Source organism: Lissotriton helveticus, chromosome 4_1 (genome assembly GCF_964261635.1).
Source record: "Lissotriton helveticus chromosome 4_1, aLisHel1.1, whole genome shotgun sequence".
Taxonomy (NCBI): domain Eukaryota; kingdom Metazoa; phylum Chordata; class Amphibia; order Caudata; family Salamandridae; genus Lissotriton; species Lissotriton helveticus.
The window spans coordinates 899,315,461-899,335,570 of record NC_136063.1 but is presented as its reverse complement, the minus strand read 5'-3'; the positions used below and the strand labels follow the sequence as shown (position 1 = coordinate 899,335,570).

At 39.6% G+C, this 20,110-nt stretch overlaps 1 protein-coding gene across 2 annotated transcripts in view; it reads right to left on the bottom strand.

Moving 5' to 3' along the window:
• Positions 1 to 2,001: 2,001 nt before the first annotated feature.
• NETO1 (neuropilin and tolloid like 1) overlaps positions 2,002 to 20,110 on the bottom strand; it is a 770,367-nt gene continuing 752,258 nt past the window's right edge. The window contains exons 9-11 of one of the 2 annotated variants that reach the window (XM_078687516.1): positions 7,617 to 8,175; positions 6,592 to 6,666; positions 2,002 to 5,348 (exon numbers count right to left, since the gene is read on the bottom strand). In XM_078687516.1, the coding sequence (XP_078543642.1) occupies positions 6,606 to 6,666; positions 7,617 to 8,175 (620 nt within the window). In that variant the 3' untranslated portion in view covers positions 2,002 to 5,348; positions 6,592 to 6,605. The remainder of the gene's footprint in view (positions 5,349 to 6,591; positions 6,667 to 7,616; positions 8,176 to 20,110) is intronic. The other variant, XM_078687517.1, reaches the window with a different exon arrangement.

The following is a 20,110-nucleotide window of genomic DNA, read 5'->3' as shown; positions in this document are numbered from 1 at the left end:
AGTCTAATGAATTTAATCCAACAGGGTCTTCCCGTTCCAGATTCTTGGAAAGGGGCGGAGGTAATCACGATATACAAAAAAGGAGATAGAGAGGGCCCCGCAAACTATAGGCCAATCAGTTTAATTGACACCATACAAAAGGTAGTTGGCAGGGTCATTGTAAATAGAATTGAGACATGGCTCATGGAAGAAGAGGTATTAACACACTTTCAGGCAGGGTTTAGACAGAATGTTGGTGCAATAGACCAGGTGTTCCGGTTTTGTGCGGTCTATTGGAAGTCAGTATCTATTAATAAAGGCAGTTTGTATCTGGCTTTCATAGACCTCAAAACCGCATTTGATGTCATCCCTCGCTCAAAACTGTGGGAAGTTCTATTGACAATGGGGTTTCCTAACTACCTCCTGCAATTTATTATTAAGCTCCATGAGGACAACTTTGCGAGGATACGGTGGGGGAGCCAAGGGCAATTGACAGGGAGGGTCCCAGTCAACAGAGGCGTGCGGCAAGGTTGTGTGATGGCACCAACGCTGTTCTCCCTCTTTATAAATGGGGTGGTGGACCATTTGAGGGAGGACCCTGCGGATGCGCCCGTCCTTGCCGGCGAGAAGACCCCTACACTCCTCTTCGCAGACGATACCCTCCTGATGTCCAAGACCCCGCAGGGTCTGCAGAAATTACTTGACCGTTTCTCGCTCTTCTGCAAGGGGCGGGGCTTAACAATAAACACAACAAAAACAAAGTTAATGGTTTTTTCGTCAAAAAGGAAGTCTAGGAAGGTACACATCTCACTTTCCGGGTCTCCCCTTGAGGTTGTAAACGAATTTGACTATTTGGGGGTTAGATTATCTAACAACTTGTCCTGGAGGCCGCATATATCTAAAATGATACTCAATCTTAAAAGGGTTTCTGAAGCCATATTAAAAAATCAGCTCCAGTCCACTAGTAGACCTGTTGCTCCAGCCCTTTCAGTCTATGAGGGGAAGGCGGTAGCCTCGGCTGTCTACGGTTCTGAAATTTGGGGCGCTGAAAATACTAGAGCCCTGACAGTCTCAGAGAATACGTTTATCCGAGATTTGGTATCACTTCCTATGTCAACACCCCTGTTACCGTTATTTTTTGACATGGGTAAGAAATGTATTGCTGACAAAGTCCATCTTAGGCCACTATTATTCTGGGTGCGACTTAGAAGGACTGAAGAACTAAAAGAGTATGCTCGAGTCCTGGACGAGTTAATCACCCTTAATGTGAATAACAAGATAAAGTGGCTTAACAACCTCAAGCTCCTGGTAACTCGATAGGTCTGGGGGTGTCTTGGACCTCACAATGCCCACCCACTAAACAACAAGTGAAAAAGTTATATTGGGAATGGGTTGACTCCAAGGTGCATGTTAATCCGAATTTAGGCTCCCTGACGATTAACTTTCTAGAAGACAAAGTATTGTGTAAGATTGAGCCCTTTCTGGATTTTATCCAACTGCCCAGAGATAGGACTTTGTTTTTTAAATTTAGATATGGAACCTTGCCTGTTAGAGAAAATACGGCAGGATGGAAAAGCATGGAGGGGAAAGCCCTAAACTGCCCAGGTTGTAGTTGCCCGAAGGAATCTTTGGGCCACTTCATATTTGCATGTTCAGCCTACAAACATGTTAGGAATAAATGGCTGAAACCAGTGTGTAAGTCTTTGGGCGTGAAAGACTATAGATCAGCCCTGCGTATTATGTCAACTAATACTGCCTCATTGTATATTGTTTGTGGGGTGTCCAAATATCTCGCGGGTGCTTGGATTATTCGATCCAGATTGCTAGGTAACGCAGTAAACCCATCTGAACTGATCACTTAGCTATATTATTTTACCTTTTTAATGGTTAATATTATTTCTTTGGGTTGTAGTACTTCAGGACGGACTGCTTTTTATGTATTTTTGTATGTATGTCTGTACTTTTATGATGAATTTTTTGTCGAATAAAAGTATTACAACAGTTCCATAGCGGGCTGTGGGGTTATAGGGGAATAGGGTGGGAAGTAATTTAATTATATAAAATGAATTGATTATTTTTGCAAAATAGTTCCTATATCAACTAATAGAATGCAGAACAGGATAACCTCAGGAAACACCATGAGAACTGATGGGGTCAGAGGAAAAGAGAAACATATTCTCGTATGATGTCCATTGCTTTTGTTATTATGCTTACCCTTGTAGCCCCTTTACCTTCTCTTACTGCCATTGAAAGAGAAAGCTGAATCTTTGAAGGACATATTTCCGGACATCACAGCATGTTTGCACACCTCCAATACTCATAGTTTCCTAGCAACACTGTGCCAAGGATTTATTCTTGGCAGTGTTGCATTGCAGAGATACAGCAAATCCCAATGGGTGGAATGATTACTACTTAGCTACTCTTACTACTTGTACCTCTTTACATAGACAGAAAAGGTGAATGTACACACCTGTGATATCCTCCACACCAGGTCATCGTTATACCAAAGTGTAATATGTCATTCAGGTCACATGATGGCCAACATTGATGAACATAAAGTGACTTGTATGTTTTTTTAAAACTGGCCATGTGGCATTCGGCACTGCCTTCCTATTCTGCCACTGAGCTCTGCTGCAAACCCTGATGAAGTCAAAGAGCCTCCTTGGTCACAGTGTAATATTGATGTGGGTAGAAGGAAGTGGGAAATTGAAGGTGGCACCTATTTGTATAATGCCTTAGTCTAAGTGGTATAGAAAAATGCAATCTGAAACTCATATCTCACACATCAACAGAAGTTTCTTGAATTAAAAAAACGTTAGGTTGGAAATGCATACCTTTTTCTGTGTTGTCAAGATATCACAAAAAAACTGTGAAGGCCAATATATAGACTACCTCGGTGGAACCTAGAAAAGCAGGAAGATCCCATTTGTGCAATTCCTCGATGAATGAGGGAAAATGTACCTTCTGGGAAATATCTATAAAATGCAATGCAATTGCTATTTTCCTTAATAATGTGCTTGTCCAATGATTGTTTCCAGAAAGAGGAAAAAAGTATACATATTATATAATCTCTCCCTCCTCAGCTGCCTTTCCTACTTGTTCTAAACCGCAAAAGAAAAGCAGTGAACGTGTTTCAAAATGCCAATGCCACATTGAATAATCCACCTCTTTGTCAAACTGGAAAATATGGAACTAAAGTTTAAATTAATCTGTTTATAATGTCTAAGGTAACTGTGGTTTCATCCTTTTCAGTTAGGCAACATAGTAAAGTCTAAATCCTTTGGAAAAGGAAACAAGTGAAACTATATTTAAAACAGCTTTGATTTAATTCAAATTTTATGTAAAAATGGTCAACAGACTAATGGAAAACTTCATCCCAGGTGATCTTTAAAAATGCAGACATAACATACCCCTAACTTTACTATATATTACAATTATGGATATACTTGAGGGTGTCTATAATGTTTTTTTCTGATTTTAGTTCCTCTTTTATAAGCAACATTTTTACCCCAAGCATTTTAATGTCCAATCTTTGTTCTAAAAATAACTTTTTGATGTTATGACACTGATTGTTTGATATGTAAAAGATTTTAAATTGAAAAAGGTAATTTTCTACTAAGAGAATTGTGACAGGTAGCTTGTGATTCTAAAACATCTTTCCAAATTATTTATTAGGAGGGGTTTCTTTGATTTGAAAAAAAAAACGGAATATATTCAAACTGAAAAAAAACTCAGATTAATAAATCAATGTGGAAACAAGCCTATCATAGCCCATGCGGAATACAAAATGCTGTTTAAGTCTTAGGGTGTCTAAAAATGTAATGGCACTCTTTTTCATTGGAACCCGTTAGTGTTATACATATGCGATTCAGTGCACAATTGTTATCACAACTCAAAAACATATCATAACAAATATTAAAATATGTCTATTATGCAAGCATGCAAATCAATTTGGATGAATTTCTTGAGAACTAGAATTGATTTTCCTTAATTCATATCAGTACGGAAATATTTTTTTTAAATCATATAAGCAAATCGAGTAGCACAAGTAGCAGATATTTGAACTACAAACAGCAAGATTTTAGAATGAAATCATTTGTTTGAAATGTCACATTTTGATTGGTTGTTCCGATAGTCACAAGTTTACCAGAAATCACTTATACTGTCAATCAATCACCCAACACAGAACAAACAAACTCCAAACTCAAGGTGTTGTGCCATAAACTGGAAGTAGCCAAAAATTACAACAGGGAAAGATTGTAGAATATTGGATTTTTGTTTAGTTTAACTCACACATTTTATGGAAACTATGATACCTTCTATTTCTTTGAGCGGATTAGAGAGTTGCATTAGTGACACTTCATCACATAATTTTCTGTCACTAGCTTTTTAAGATGGCCCTCAAGCAGTTGTCAACATTGATTCAATTTTCACCAACTTAAATTCTGATGAATACACTAGAAAAAAAAATGTAGAGATAGCTACTCAAGGCGGATGCATATTAGATAAAATAATTGGAAAACATATTTTGACAAATTCATATCTGGTGAATGAGGATTAATGCCATTGCTCCTCTGATCAATTTTCTTCTTGCTTTATTGTCATGTTGTTTTGGTAAGGCATATCCCAAATGAGTTTGGAGAGACTCTGGGGAACTTACACCTCCTTATCGCCATTTAGAACTTTCATTCATTGCACTGTGATGCAGTTCATCGTGATTTCAGAACGCTGATCGGTCAGTCCACAAAGCCTCTGGCTGGAGAGTATATATATATATATAAAGGTATCTTATATTTCCTTATTACTGGTTTTCTTTGTTTCGTTTTTTCAAATCTTCAGGTCCTTGTTTGGAATCATCAAGAGTGTACCACTTTCAAGAAGACTGTTTAATGAGGTCAATGCACACATAACATAGATCTTAAAGTAAAGCATTGGCGTTCACCTAACCCACGGTCTATAGAAATCCAAAACAGAGACATGAAACGACAAAAATACTGAGTTAACCAAAGACAATCGAGCTATGTTGGGAAATTTGCAATCAAGAATACGTTTATTCTTCAAGTTTCCTGTAAGTCTCAAAATGTATTTAAAAACTAAGGAGCACTTGGTGGCCAGCAACCAAATTACAAAGAAAAGGTCATTGTGGTAAAGGGAAATCTTGTACAGCAGGGAAATGTCTGTAATCCTAATGTTTTTGACCAAGATTGTGTGGAATTACTATAGAAAAACATCCACTCTGTGTCCTTCGGCTTGTTTTTGCAGGTAAAGTAGATTCATTTGTAATGTACAGAATCTTTCTTTCACAGTCATTAAACTTGTACAAACGGTTCTTCTCTGCAAGTAGAAAGAAACGGTTACATGACTTCCTCCTAAGGGAAAGATATACACAGTTTATTAATTACGAAGAAGTGGATGGTACGACAAAATTTGCAATAAACATAAATGACAAATCTATCTCCAAGGCTACCACTTTTAAAATAAAGACATACACTGAAAAGTTGAAAAATAATCAGAAGGTGTGTAAAAAATGAAAATTCAAAACTGCATGTTTATTTTAGCATGCTACATTTTTAGGCGGTATATTAATTTGATAAACACATGGCATACCACATGCTGCTCTTTCTTTTATCAATAAAAAACCCTTTCGTATTTCTGCATAAAAGGAGTCTGCAATCCATATTGGAGGAAGGCAATGCATGTGAACTAATTTCAGACAGCTCTGCAACGTTGGTTGCACAGATATTAATGATATGGCCACAGTAGAATTATCTGCCTTATTTTGCCCCAAGTATAAACTGGGCATTTTTATCAGGTAGAAAAGGGGAGTCAGTAATTGTAGTGCTGAAATTCCCTGAAGTATTCACTTTTTGGTCTGTCTATTCATAAAATATTCACTGGAGACATTGGGTGTCATTTTGAACTTGCAGAGCAATTGAACCACTATCAACTGGCAGTTTCGGTGTCCCACCAAACCTATGGTCCTTTGCCACAATTTGAAGTGGGTGGGCCACAGGGTTATCCCTATTGGAGCCTTAGCCGGCTTCCCAAGCACAAGGAAAGCTAAACAAGGTCAACACAACATGGCACAAACTGTGATTTCCCAAGTGTAGAGTGGAGCCGCCATAGGATGGCTCCAATGTACTCTCCCTCAGGGAGGCATGGACCTCTAAACAGGGCGGGCAGTTCTAAAAAAAATGGTAGTCGGGTCCATAGCCTCTGGTGCACTAGGGGGCAGGAGGGCTACCCACCAAGGGCTCTATGAGGCCCATTGTCTCTGAGGTTAATTTCTGATTTCTTCTCCAGCAGTAAATGAAGGCAAAAACTACTGCACGATGCACTCTATTACTGGATATTACCTGATATTACAGCTGCATCGTTTGGTAATTAATGGACATATTTGTATTAGTGCTGAGAAAAAGAAATATCTAAAAAAAAAATTACAACCCATTTTGTACTCTTTCTACATTACCAGTCAGTTTATTCTCAGACAGAAGCCATACTTGTATAATTACTTGATATCAATGTAATACTACGCCAGTGCTTCAAAGTTATGAGATTCAATATTTAGACATGTACATGTACATTGATATTCCAAAATGCATGCTGGCTTACCTTGTTTTCTGCCATTAGACCCTAGTTGTGTTGTATTCAGACTCGTGTTTGCTTAACGATCCAATGAGGCAGAACCTGGAATGTTATGGCTATTTCATTCAATATAATATTTTTTCATTGCATACAATAAATATACACACATCCACAAAATTTAAAATGCACCTTGATAAATCAATCAATCTGCTTATGTACATTCACAGTTGCATGCAAAATCACATATAAGAGTGATGCTTCATAAAAGATGTGGATGGCATGAACATGCTTGGAAAGTAAGAAGCGCATGAAGACAAACACATAAGCACACACACTGTGCATAGAGTAAAAAAACACAGATACACACACAAAGTCTGAGTTCTGCGTGTTTCCAGATGATTGGTTCATACCGTTTTACTTATAAATTCTTCATCATTGGTATTTACAGGCAATTAGATTGAATACAGATAAAAATTGATTTATTTAAAAAATCATGCCAGTATTTGCTGTTTCTCTGGAGCAAAACACGAAAACCTAACTACAGGATGGTTACTGTGATATTTATATATGCCCAACTTATTTTGAATTTATAAATCATTTGCTCCTCGCAACTGGTGGTAATAGGAACATAATGAAAAGTGGCAACCGTAAAATAAATGTATACAAATATTGTGTTGTTTTTCGGTTGGCTAATGCTGTATGACAATACCATGCGCTGAATTAAAAAGAAAGATGCATTGTTAATTTCAAGGCACCATCTCAGGTTTTATAAAGCTGCATGCATGTAAAAGTGGATCTTCAAACGTCTTTGGTTTCCTAAAAGTATTTGTACATTTTACTTTTGCCATATATTTTACTCATGTCTGTGTGTCTGTGTGTCTGACAAGGACAACAAGAAAGAGAGCAAGCGAGATAGAAAGATAATGGTCTACCCAACAATGAAAAGAGAAACTTAAACGATTGAAGACGAAAGATAAAATGGAGGAAGAAAACATTTTTCGGCCATTCGGTCCTTATGGAAATGTCTTCATCAAAAATCTATTGATACTGACCGCTGGACAGACTTGTCATGTCTGGTGAGCCTGTGACTTGTTGTGGGCACCTCTTCGATTTCGTCGATATCACACGCGTCTGCAGCATCTTGGGAGTAGCTATGCTTCATGACAAGGATATTCCTTCTGTTCATGGGCTGGAGGATGGGTTTAATAGGCTGTGGCTGGATATCGGTCAAGATAGACGCCTCTCTTGTGCTGAGGTTACTCCGGCTGCCCTTGATGCTAGACAGTTGTGATCCACAGTGATGGTCATGAATGCATTTCGAGGACGACCTCCGCAGTTTATGGTAGTTCTCAAAGTCATCTGCAACATCCGCAAGGTCAGCTGCAGCCCCTGTCCCTCTAAGAGTGCATAACTCGTAATGAGGAGGCTCAAAGACCTCCTGGAACACTGTTTGATCAAAGTCTGATTTCCTTTGGATGAACTTTTTTCGAGGTTGCTTGATCTGGACCACAACCGAGATTATGATGAGGATAATCACAATGCCGCAGGTGACCCCAATGACAGTTCCACTGGTATTGGTGAGCTGGTCCAAAAGGCTGGCCTTCCTTTTTTCTGAATGACAGAGGAAACATAAAAGATCAAATCAATTTTGCTTATGTTTAAGTGACATTTTAATTGTGACTAGCTTCTTTGTGGACATGATGCAATAAAGTGCTGTCAAACCAGAACGTCTTGCAAAGATATAAAACATTGGTGGATTTGTTATAAATCCCAAGGCAACACTAGGGCAGGGAGGTATTCTGTAAAAGGCTATTTCCCCTTTCCCGTGTAAAGGCTGTTATCACTTTACACAACTATATTCATCCAGAGCCAGAAGGAAACTAGTGGTCATGGGGTTACTTGCTTGTGAGCAGGCGAGTAGGTACTCTGGACCCCTTCCAAAGTGCTAATACAGTCACTGGGAACTTCAGCCATGTCGGTGTAATTTGATAGGAGCCACTGGTGCTGTCCGCATACTATGCACATGATATGCTCAGCAAAAGGTTGATCTGATCTTGTACAATGCATTCCCTGTCACCATCATCAGTGTAATGTTCAATCGGCATTTAACCAGAGTGCCTGCTCACTCTTGTGCCAGACTCTTTACCTAACTTTTGGTGTATATATTGAACACTCGGGACACTGGAGCAGGACGATAGGTCGCAGGAGCACGCTGATCGGAAATACCGGTCTTCTTTCCCTCCCTGCCAAGTGACCCATGAGGCTTTAACAGCAAGTAGCAAGTTAAAGTAGAGGGAATCCCCCTCTTACACGTACAGCACCTTAGCGAGTGCGACACTTTTTACCACACATTGTCACTTAATATAGTTTATTATCACTCACACATACTCATTGGTCCTGAGGAAAGCCAGTTTTAATCAAAAGGCCTGGCTGAAACATGTAGACCACAAGGACGTAGGAGCTCTTAATACACTCCACATCGTCCACAGCCTTTTTATCTTGCTAACAGGGGCCCAGGTATTAAATTTACCTTTTACCCTCGGGAACTGGGACCACCTGTATAGCTTTTAACTTTTCACGTTCTTTCTCACCATCACTGCACACTCAGCAAGCATACCAGCTCCTCAGTAATCTGGAGTCGCAGCACACCCGGGACACATTCGGTGTCACTGTGGTGGGCCCGATGATGAAGCATGACACCAACTAGGTTGGTGTGTGAGGGCTTCATGACCAAACCTAAGGGTTTGCCCGCAGATATACCCCCTGAGTCTCACTAACACAACCTAGCTAGTCCTATATTGATATTTCTACATATAAACAGGGGACCCGGACTGGCTTACCTAGTCCTCTCTCTCCCTTTTGATTTGCTTGTATATATTGAACAAACATTGGAAGGGTGCTTGTATTGACATTTGTGTTTCATGCTTATGCTCTTGATGTTTATATGCACATGTTTTTAAGATATCACTAAGACGGTCATGTAGTTAATGCCAAGGCGGCATGAAGCGGCACGTGATATTCATGTGCGAGCCTCTTTAGAAATGGAGCCCAACATCAGGGTCAGCGAGAGGGAGAAGCTTCCATCTGGCACAGAAAGAGTTGCTTCTAATCCCCATGGCCTTTAAATATTAGCGGAGTAGCTCCTAACTAGCGGTAGCTCCACCCATTTATGATTGCACAAATGTATTTGTAAAGATCAGAACAGAGTTTACAAAGAACAATTTAATTACTGATGGCTGAAGCATCTAATGTGTGAGGGGTTGAACAAGGAACTTTATGGTAGTGCATTCATTCGGACTAGGTCACAGGAAACAGAAAATGATAAAATGACATTTCATTTGGATAGAGCTAGATATCATGGTGCGTTATGTAGTTTTTCAATAATTGTATTTTTCCTAACTTTGCTGACAGGAGTGTTTCATTGATTACAGCATCCTTGTTGCTACAGCCTCCAGGAGTGCTAGATTGAGCACCAACAGTTTGGGGTTGATCTTTCGAGGGAGGAATCAAAGAAAGGACTGCAGGGATAATATGCTGCAATATATGTATTTATGATATTGCTGTGGTTTCACATTAACAGTAAAAAAAAATCAGGTTACTTAATTACTTTAAAGCCCTTCAAAAAAATATTCATTCTGCACAGAATAAAGCAAACTGATCATATGTTTCTTTACACATATCTGGTCAGACATGCTTAAGGGAAGTTGAACACTACTTAACCCTCAGGCCTATATGGCCATCATCTCTCAGATTAAGACACAAGGGCATGATTGAAGAGAAACCTTCATTTCCAATAACATTAATACTATTAAAATGATGTTGTATTTCTTATATAATTTGTAAACAAAAATATATAAAACAAATTCATTTGTGTACTCATCTTTAATTCATTCAAATTTTAATTTGTCTCTTTCAAATACGTTCTACTAGCATCTAAATGCTGGAAAAATAATATTCGCACTCCAAACACTAACATCTATGCACATGCTTTCAAATCATGACTAAAACATGCTCAGAGAAGAACACGTAATTCACATAAATTAACTCCAAGTCAATAAAACATTGTTAACCATTCTAATACATTGAGACTTGTTCTTTTTTTTTATTATTTTTTATTGACAACACAAGCAATCATTCATTACAGAAGTAAAGCATCTTCAGAAAAATTATAGTACACATAATTCCTTAAAAGCTTAGTCAAGTAGCAGTAAACAAGGAATATACCATATTACATCATTTTCATTTTTAAAGAATTATCGAGTATGCTAATAGCTAGCTTCAAAACCAAAAAAGTCAACCAACTGAGTAGGGGTTCCCCGAAATTTGTAGCCAAGTTCGTTATTTTCCTAGCTGAGAGAAGACCTTGGTCGCCCATTATCACCCATCAGATTTACTAAGCAGCATAATCAGTTTATTACCGAACAACTGAAATCTTGCAAGAAAAGAATGTAAATCAGATCACTAAATTATAAAACGGAGAAATAGGAACTTTTCCGAAATCTTATGGAGGGGAAAAAAAAAACAAAAAAAAACGTTCATTCGTTAAAAGGAAACAAAATATCCCATGTTTTGTTCACTTTCTTCAGTGATCGTTTCCCACAAAATTTTGCAGAGGAAAATTCCATATCGTGTATCTCATTTATCAAAAGCCACCATTCACTTACCAATGGTGGTTTATCTGAGATCCAAGCCCTAGCAATTATCAATCTAGCACAGGAAATTAAAATAAACATTAAATCTTTGTGGGCGGTGATATTTGGTTGTATTCCCAAAAAAATCATCTCAGTAGTTAGTTTAGCGAAGATCAATTTTTTCAGTTTCAGCACATTTTCAACTTCATCCCAAAATTTCTGAAACACCGGGCATGAAAAAATTATATGTACTAAATCAGCAGCTAGTATTCACATTTTGGGCATTTTGTGCGTTCAGAAAATGCATTATTCCCAGACCATTTGTAAAAATGGAGTGGCGTATAGTATAGCCGACATACTGTTTTATACGATTGAAGTTTTAAGCTAGAAGAGTGGGTTAGAGAGTTACTATTATGAAAAAAGTAGATATGTTATGCGGGGAGATTAGCGTACCCAAATTAGTAGTCTATTTTTGTGCAAGTTTAATACAGTCATCAGGTTTGTGTTGACATAAACATTTATACCCCAAGCTAATTATATCTTTAGTTGTTTCTCCATAAATGCAAGTCCATAATTTTGAATCGAAAATTTCCTTTAATTTCATTTTGTTCACGAAATAATCACGTATCTGTATATACTTAAATAAAGCATTTTCGGGAAGTTTATAGAGTATTCTTAGGGTATCAAATGTTAGAAAACCTGATGCGCCGTATAAGTCACGGAGGTGATTTATACCGTGATTAGCCCATATTCTAACTGTTGGGTCGCTAAAAATCTCAGGTAAGCCCGGGTTGTTCCATATGCTTAGCTTAGGGTGGAAAAACGTAGTTTTATTGATTGCCAGGATGATATTCCATATATGAACCGCGTCTTTAGCGGTCTTGAACTTGACTCGTTTGAAATAATTCGGGTTGTTGCTTCTAGCTAGAAATTGTACAGAGTTTGCCCCAAGCATAAATTGGTGAAAAAATAAGGATAGTTCGAAGAAAAAAGGCTGCGTATCCGACCCAAAAAAGAAGCATAAAAGTAAAGTTTGAAATCAGGGAATTCAAGGCCACCCTTGCTAGCTGCTAATTTAAGAAAAGAAAGAGCTCTTCGGTTTTTCCTGTAGCCCCAAATATAACTGCCTAGAATACCATCCAGTTTTTTAAAGAATAAGTTGTTAATAAAAAGAGGGATGGACCTAAATAAATACAAACATTTAGGCAGGATATTCATTTTTATAAGGTTGATTCGGCCTAGGAGATTTAAAGGAACCTTATGCCATTTTTTAAGAAGCCTAGTTGTATCTTTCAATAATGTATCATAGTTTAGAGTCATTATTTCTTTTAAATTAGATGTTATTTTAATACCTAAGTAGTTTGCTGTATGACATTCCCCCGAGACTGGCGCTGGCAATTTGTAGTTAACAATGATTTGCGTTTTATTCAAATTTAGTTTGTATCCTGAAACCAAACCAAACTCGTCAGCTTCCTTAACGATACCAGCCATAGCTTCCGCTACGTCAGTTGAATAAATTGCCAGATCATCTGCGTATGCAGTAATCTTAAGAGAGTTATTGCCATAAATAAATGGTTCAATACAATCTTGAGTTAGTATCGCATTAATGAAAGGCTCCATTGAAAGAGCAAACAAAAGGGGTGATAAGGGACACCCTTGGCGTGTACCTCTTAAAACCGGAAAAGTGTTAGAAATTAAATTGGCATATCCTATTTTTGCATTGGGGGAATCGTAAAGTGCTTGAATCCTGGTTAAAAACTGTTTCCCAAAGCCCATCCTCCTTAGTATAGCCCATAGGTAATCCCACCCCACTCGGTCGAATGCTTTTTCTGCATCTAATAACACCATACCGAGTGGAGAGGAATTAATGGTGGCAACGTCAAATGCAGTAATAGCAGTGTTACATGTGCTGTTGTATCTCTGCCGGTTACAAAACCATGTTGGTGTTGACTTACTAATTTAGGCATTAGCGGGGCCAATCTCATGGCTAGTAACTTGGAATAAGCCTTGGCATCGGCGTTTATCAAGGAGATTGGCCTGTAAGACCCACACTCTGTAGGTAGCTTATCTTTTTAAAAAAAAAAGATAATTTTGGCAGTTTTCCAGGAGTTGGGGGCTTTGCCTGTATCTCCAATTTGATTAATCACTGAGCAAAGTGTAGGTAACAATTCCTCACTACAACATTTATAAATTTAAATTGGAAGTGTATCGTCACCGGCGGATTTCCCCAATGGAAGAGAAGAGTTATCCAATTGTAGTTCGGAAAGTGAAAAATGTCTTTCAAGTGGTTCCATTAAATCTAGTTCCCTTTCTAATGTCCAATTCTTGATTAAATAATTTTGTATGTTTTCTTCGGTAGGGGTAGATTCGGGTGTATAAAGGTTGCCATAGTATTTTACAATTTGATGTAGTATCTGTTCCGGTTGGTAATAGCTAACCCCATCTGCCCCTTTAATGTTTTTAATCAAAGAATTGGCCTTATCTTCAGCGACTTTATAAGTGAGAATCTTACCAACTCTGTCGCCGCTTTCATATTGCGACTGTTTATATTTATGTAATTTCAAACTAACTTTCTCTCTTAAAAATGTTTTAGTTTTGGATCGAAGGGTGTTCAATTTAAGTTCCAGTAAAGATTTGTTTTTTGAAATACGTCCCCCTAGGTTTTCTTGTCTCATAGCCTCGGCCAAATATTCTTCTAGTGACCATATTCTAGAAGTCATTTCCAAAATTTCATTTTTTCGTTCTTTATTTAGTCTTATAATGTACTCTAATGCTAGCTTTGCATGCATCCCATACATAAATGGGGTGAGCTGATTCTAAATTAAATTCTAAAAAGTCTTTGATATGTTTCTTCAATTGAGAAACAAATAATGTGTCTGTTAGCAAATATCTTGGGAAAGAAAATAACCTAGTAGCCAGATTAGTAGGTAGAATATGAAACCGTAGTATAATGTGATTGTGGTCCGAGGTTATTTTTGGACAAATCTCCATTTTATAACCATCCAAGACACGATCTGTCGTCCATGCCATGTCAATGCGGGAGTACATTTTGTGGGGAACAGAGTAATATGTATATCCTGCAAGTTTCGGGTATAGATTCCTCCAAGCATCTTTTAAGTTATGAATGCGCGATAGCTCTAAAATAGCTGCCCTAGTTTTACGCATACGTTGTGAAGGATTCATCTTTGTCGTATCCTTGGCATAGTTCATAACACAATTGAAGTCACCCATCATTATTATGTCGCCTTCCCAATCCAAAAGTTCAATGTTAAGACAGTCAAAAACACACGCATCATCGATGTTTGATCCGTACAAGGCACATAATACGTATTTTGAATTCATTAAATTAATTTGTGCTAATGCCCATCTACCGGCTTTGTCTACAGCAGTTCTAAGTACCTCAACCTTAAAAGTTTTCCTCTTAAGAATAGCGACCCCTCTAATTGGTACATTCAAGGCAGTACAAGTGATTAGTTCGAATCCTCCTTGTTCCATCATTTTATGGTCCTGAAAACGAATATGGGTCTCATTTAAAAATACAAAATGAGGGTTATAAATTGTCAGCTCTTCGAAAACTAGTTGTCTTTTAATTCTATTATTAAGCCCGGAAACGTTCCATGCTAGGCAGTTTATTTGATACATTTAATCAATTTTAAACTCTGTAAACAGTTCTCATTACGTTTATTCTTTAAATCATTATATAAGTCTGTACATATGCTTGTGCTGTCAGTTTCTCCCTCATTTCCCCTTACCCTTCCCGCCCCATCCTTTCCCCCTTGAGCTACTCCCCCTGCTCTAAAGGTCCCACCCCAAGTACCTACCCAGAAGCCTCCCTCTATCTTCTACTGCCGCTGTGAGGGCAGTTAGCCAGAGAGGTCTCCCCGAGATCTCCCCCTCTGTATTAAACTCATATATAAGATCCCGAACCCACCCAACGCAAATAATAAGCTTTTATAATTAACCTAGAAGAAAAAAAAAAGGGAGCTATTCATAAGATACAGATTCTAAATTTCTGTAGGGTTAACTACCTAAGTTTTAAAGTCCATTTTTGCCAAAAGTTGCTCTGCTTCGGTCACATTATTAAGAATATAGGTATGCCCTGCATTTATAACTTTGAGGCGGGCAGGTTCTTGAAGATATACTGTGGCCCCCCTGGAATTGAAAGAGTCTATTAGTTTCCACAGTCCCCATCTTTTGTCCATGGTAGCCTTACTGAGATCTGATTTGGCAAAAAAAGTTACATTATCACAGGTCACTGGTGTATTCGGTCTAGCTTTAATAGAGATTGCCTGCCTTAGCAGGTAGTTGCCAAAATAAGCGAGAATAGGTCGAGGGTATTTACTTTCTCTATTTTTAGAAATGATCGGTAGTCTATGTACCCGTTGGAGCTGGCAGTCCCAGTCCCAATCCCCAAGGTCTGGAAAAGCCTTTTGAAATAGTCGGACCAAATAGGTCCTTGCGTCAGAGCCTTCAGACCCTTCGGGGATTCCGAAAATTCTCAAATTCTGGCATCGCTGTCGGTTCTCAAGATCCTCGACTTTATTCTTCAAGATCTCTATATCTTCTTTATGTTCTTCTGTTGAGGCCGTAGTAGTGGCCAATGTTTCTTCAACATCAACTACCCTTTTCCGTAACTCTTCAATATCTTTAGTGACTCCGCTTAACTTACTGGTGACCTCCTGTAAACAGTTATGTATCTTGCAGTTGTCTTCCTTTAATTGGCGAAAGTGCTGCTGAGACTCTTCGTGATGTACCATTAGTGTTTTCATGATTAGGTCCAGAGAGGAAGAAGAAGTTTCAGTTGGGGTAGGAGAGAAAATGAGAGATGTAGCGGGTGTAGCCAATGTCGGTGATATATCCGGTAGTGCCATTGCCTCTTTACAAGGGGTAGTAGATGTGGGTATAAAGAAAATGTCTCTCTGGTTAGGTGTGGCACACCTGTCTAATCCAACGTGGAGCCTAACAGGAGTACGATCCGGTGAGCCCACAATAACAGAAGCAGAGTTGGATATTCGGCCAAGAGTTAGATCTGAACTTGGTACACCCCCTTTACTAGGAGAGGTCTTAGAGGTATAGTCTTGTAGTTTATCAGCCTCTAGGGAGTGGTTTCTTGGTAAAGCGATAGATAGCTTTTTTGAGCCCCCCTTAACCTGCATCGACTTAAGTAAGGGACTTTGATCTCTTATTATATTCCCTCCTGTAGCTCCTGTAGCTGTTGATATTAGAGTTGTAAGCAGTGTTACTGTGTCTTTGCCCTTCCCCTTCTTAGCTCTAACTTTTCCTTTCCCCCTTCTCTTGACAGCAGAGGATTTCTCCCTTCTTGTTTGAACTCGGGCAATCTCAGAATCTTCCCCTTCCTATACTCCTTCCACATATTCCTCATACTCCTCATTAGAGTTATTTTCCTGTAATAAATTAGCCTCAAAGTTAGTCTCAGTATTCATTGTATCAATATCGGAGCATATCTCTGCCAGAGTTGTATTTGATGGCAGCATCAGAGCCTGGACGTGGGCTTGAGCTTGTGTTTGTACCTCTGACTCAACCCCTCTGTTCGGAGCTGCCTGCTCAGTTATAGTATTCGGTATGGGTCGCACCTCTGCTTCCACATCCACCCCCTTATTTAGATTGTTCTCCGCGGGTAAGGTAAGATCTATCTCCCCACTCGTTGTCTCGTCATTATTTAGTCCCCCTGGCAGAGTAGTGTTATTAGTAGAATTAGTGTTCTTCTTGCTTTTCTGAACAACCTTATCAACAAAAGGTCATCTTCTTTGATTTTAACTTTTAATTTCGACAAAGTTACTTTCTCCTTTGCATATTGATTATTAGAGGGGAGATTAGGGGGGGATTAAGCTGTGGCTTACCGGCTTGATCCTCAGGTTGACTGGAGCGAGGTGTTCGGGCAACCACTGCAGGTGAGATAGGTCTGAGAGGCTGTATTTTCCCATCGTCCGCCCCTCTTCTCTGCTCTTCTGACCCTTTCTTCAAGGGGGTACCTTTCAGCAAAGCCTTATTATGCCTCGTATTTTTGGGAGCCATAAGAGCCATAAGAATAGTCTTTCACGCTTGTTTTAAACCTGTGCGTTGGCAGTAGATCAGCACAAGCCTATACTGCTAAATTCGTCGCAGAATGCAAGTGCAAATGAAGCAAGACGAAGCTCCTTGTATTAGGTAGTCCTAATATAGTTACTGCATTTCTCCTAGCCAAGTAGTAAAAATAACTTTTCACTGCAGGAGCAACACTGTGTAAAAAGCCCCAAAAAACTTTGTTGAACAGTAATGCCCAAGCCTGCACAGGGACCACACGGGAACCCGAGCCGTGCTATTCTCCGCTGTTCTCAGCTGTTCTCAGCCGCTCCGCTCCTCGCTCACGCCTCAACTCGCCTGGGAGCCGCCTGGGAACCGCCCTCGCTGCAGTCCGTCCAGCCGAGCACAGCAAAGCCGAGCCGAGCCAAGCCACGTGGTGATGAACACCAAACAAGCACGTAAGCGGTCCGGATAAGTAAAAGCGGAGGGTCTCCGTCTCCGTCTGCGTCAGCCGCCAGCCGAAAACCGTGAGCCACAAAAACATCAGTAGGTAACCGCAGTCTTTCTCCCGTTCTGTATTAGTTTGCAATCGAGTTTAACAGGGTCGAGTTAACGGGTCATTCCTCACATCTCCTGGAAGATCTCGGAGGAGCCGCCTCACTGCTGTGGCTTCAGTCCGCCATCTTGATAGGCTAGCCGAGATTCCACGGTTATCGTTGGATCAGGGAGACTTGTTCTATGGATGATGTTTTCATAACCATAGAAAGACAATGATGCCAATTGTTAGATATTTAGGCCGTGTAACCACACATTTTTGGTCATCATTCTTCTTCAGGGTAAACTAGATGAAAAAGAACTCTGTGCAATAGCAAACATTTGGAATCTGTCACCCACCAACTCTGGTTCGTAGTAATTATTTAAAAGAATAATCCATGATTGAAATGTCATGTCTTAAATTATTGATTAAATGCTCAATCACAACCTTGTTAGCTAATCAACAAGATTGAACCAAACAACCACCCTCAATAGTTTTATGCAGACCTTAAACATCAGTAGTTTTTTAAAGATAATCGTGAGCCACTGGCTATGTATTCCATATTTAATGACAGAGTTGCTTAGAAGCAAGATTCATTACATTATGTCTCCTCTCATGGTTGATACTGGTCTAAAATGCTGTAACTCGCAAAATCAGATATATTTCATAAGGAAAGTCAGAGGGCATTTTTCTTTTTTATTTGAAACAACCTTTTCCACTTCCCCTTTCTGACCACTGTGTTGGCATTCTCAGAAACATATGAAAACAGAGCGACTTGACAATAGGTTGTATGTCGGAACGAGTTCCTATACAACGACTTCCTTAACAACGCGGTCTGTACAATGACCGCGTCTTAACCACAAATTGCTTTCTCACGCATTCCTTTACCACAAATATTTCTGGTAAAGGCATGCATGGTAAACAGCTATCCATTGCTATGTTTACCACCCCCTTCTCTTGTGCCCTATGCCCTAAATACACCCCTATGCTCCTAAAACGACCCCAACTCCCCCACACTCCCTAAAAACTACTCCTAAGCCCCCTCTTCAAACTACCCCAAACCCCCACCCCCTGAAGACTACCCCAAACTTCCTACCCCCTTAAAACTATTCTGAACCCCCGCCCCCTAAAAACTACCCCAAACCCCCTAAAAACCCTCCCAAACCCCCACCCCTAAAAACCCTCTCAAACCCCCACCCCCTAAAAACTACCAGGATCCCTTTGCTATCCCCTAAAAACTACCCAGAGCCCCCAACTCCCCATAAAAACGAATTGTACCCTCCACCAACCAAAAACTACTCCGAACCCTCACCCCTAAAACAATCCCGAACCCCCCACTCCCTAACAAATAACCTGAACCCCTCCCACCCCCTAGAAACTACCACAAACCCCCACCTCTTAAAATCTACCCTGAACACCCACCCCCTAAAAACTAGCCTAATCCCTCACCCCCTAAAAAATAGCCTGATCCCCCACCCCCTAAAAACTACCCTGAACTCCCTTCCACCCCCTAAAAATTACCACAAACGCCCATCCCCTAAAAACTAGCCTGATCCCCCCAACCCCTAAATACTACCCTGAACCCCCCGAACCCCTTAAAACTACCCCAAACCCCTTCTTCCTGTCCTGTTCTTTCCGATGCTCCTCTCTCCTCACCCATTCTGAACACAAGACCGACTTTGCCTTAACCATGCACATGAGTGGTTAAGGCAGTCGTTTCTCATGCAAGTCGGCGTTAGACTTACGGGGTCCCGGAACTCGTGGCTTTGGCCTCATTGTTCCAGATGTTCCCCATGACAATTGCCTATTCACCCAGTCCCCACCTGATTATTTGTTCTAAATGTGTTAGCTCAAGCTCAACAAAGGCTTTCTCATTTATATCTTATAAATATAGGCCCATAGAGTACACATTCATTTAAAAGTGATATCTCATCTTTGATGTGTTAGTGATCATAGTTTGTGGATAGGTTAGTGAGTTTGGCTAGTCACTCTGTCATTCTCTGATATGTTGTAGAATAAAAATATTTTTTTGATTCTTGAAGCATGCGTTCAGTCTAACAATTTCTACAAATACCACTAAGACTGATGTTTTTGGTAAACATCTACTTTGCGAACCAATACTGGACGATAATGATGCATACTTTATGCATCTTGTCTGATTTCAAGATATACTAGATTATTTTTCTGGATCATTCTGAATCAGTATGAAAAGGGGGATATCTGAGTAAGAAACAGAAAGGGGAGCATCTTATTCTGTTGTATCTTAATGTTTATTGTATAAAACATCCTCATTGCCAATAGTGTTGGTTTCTCGTGATGCTATAGCTCTTTACCCCTGAATTTCCCACCTAAACCA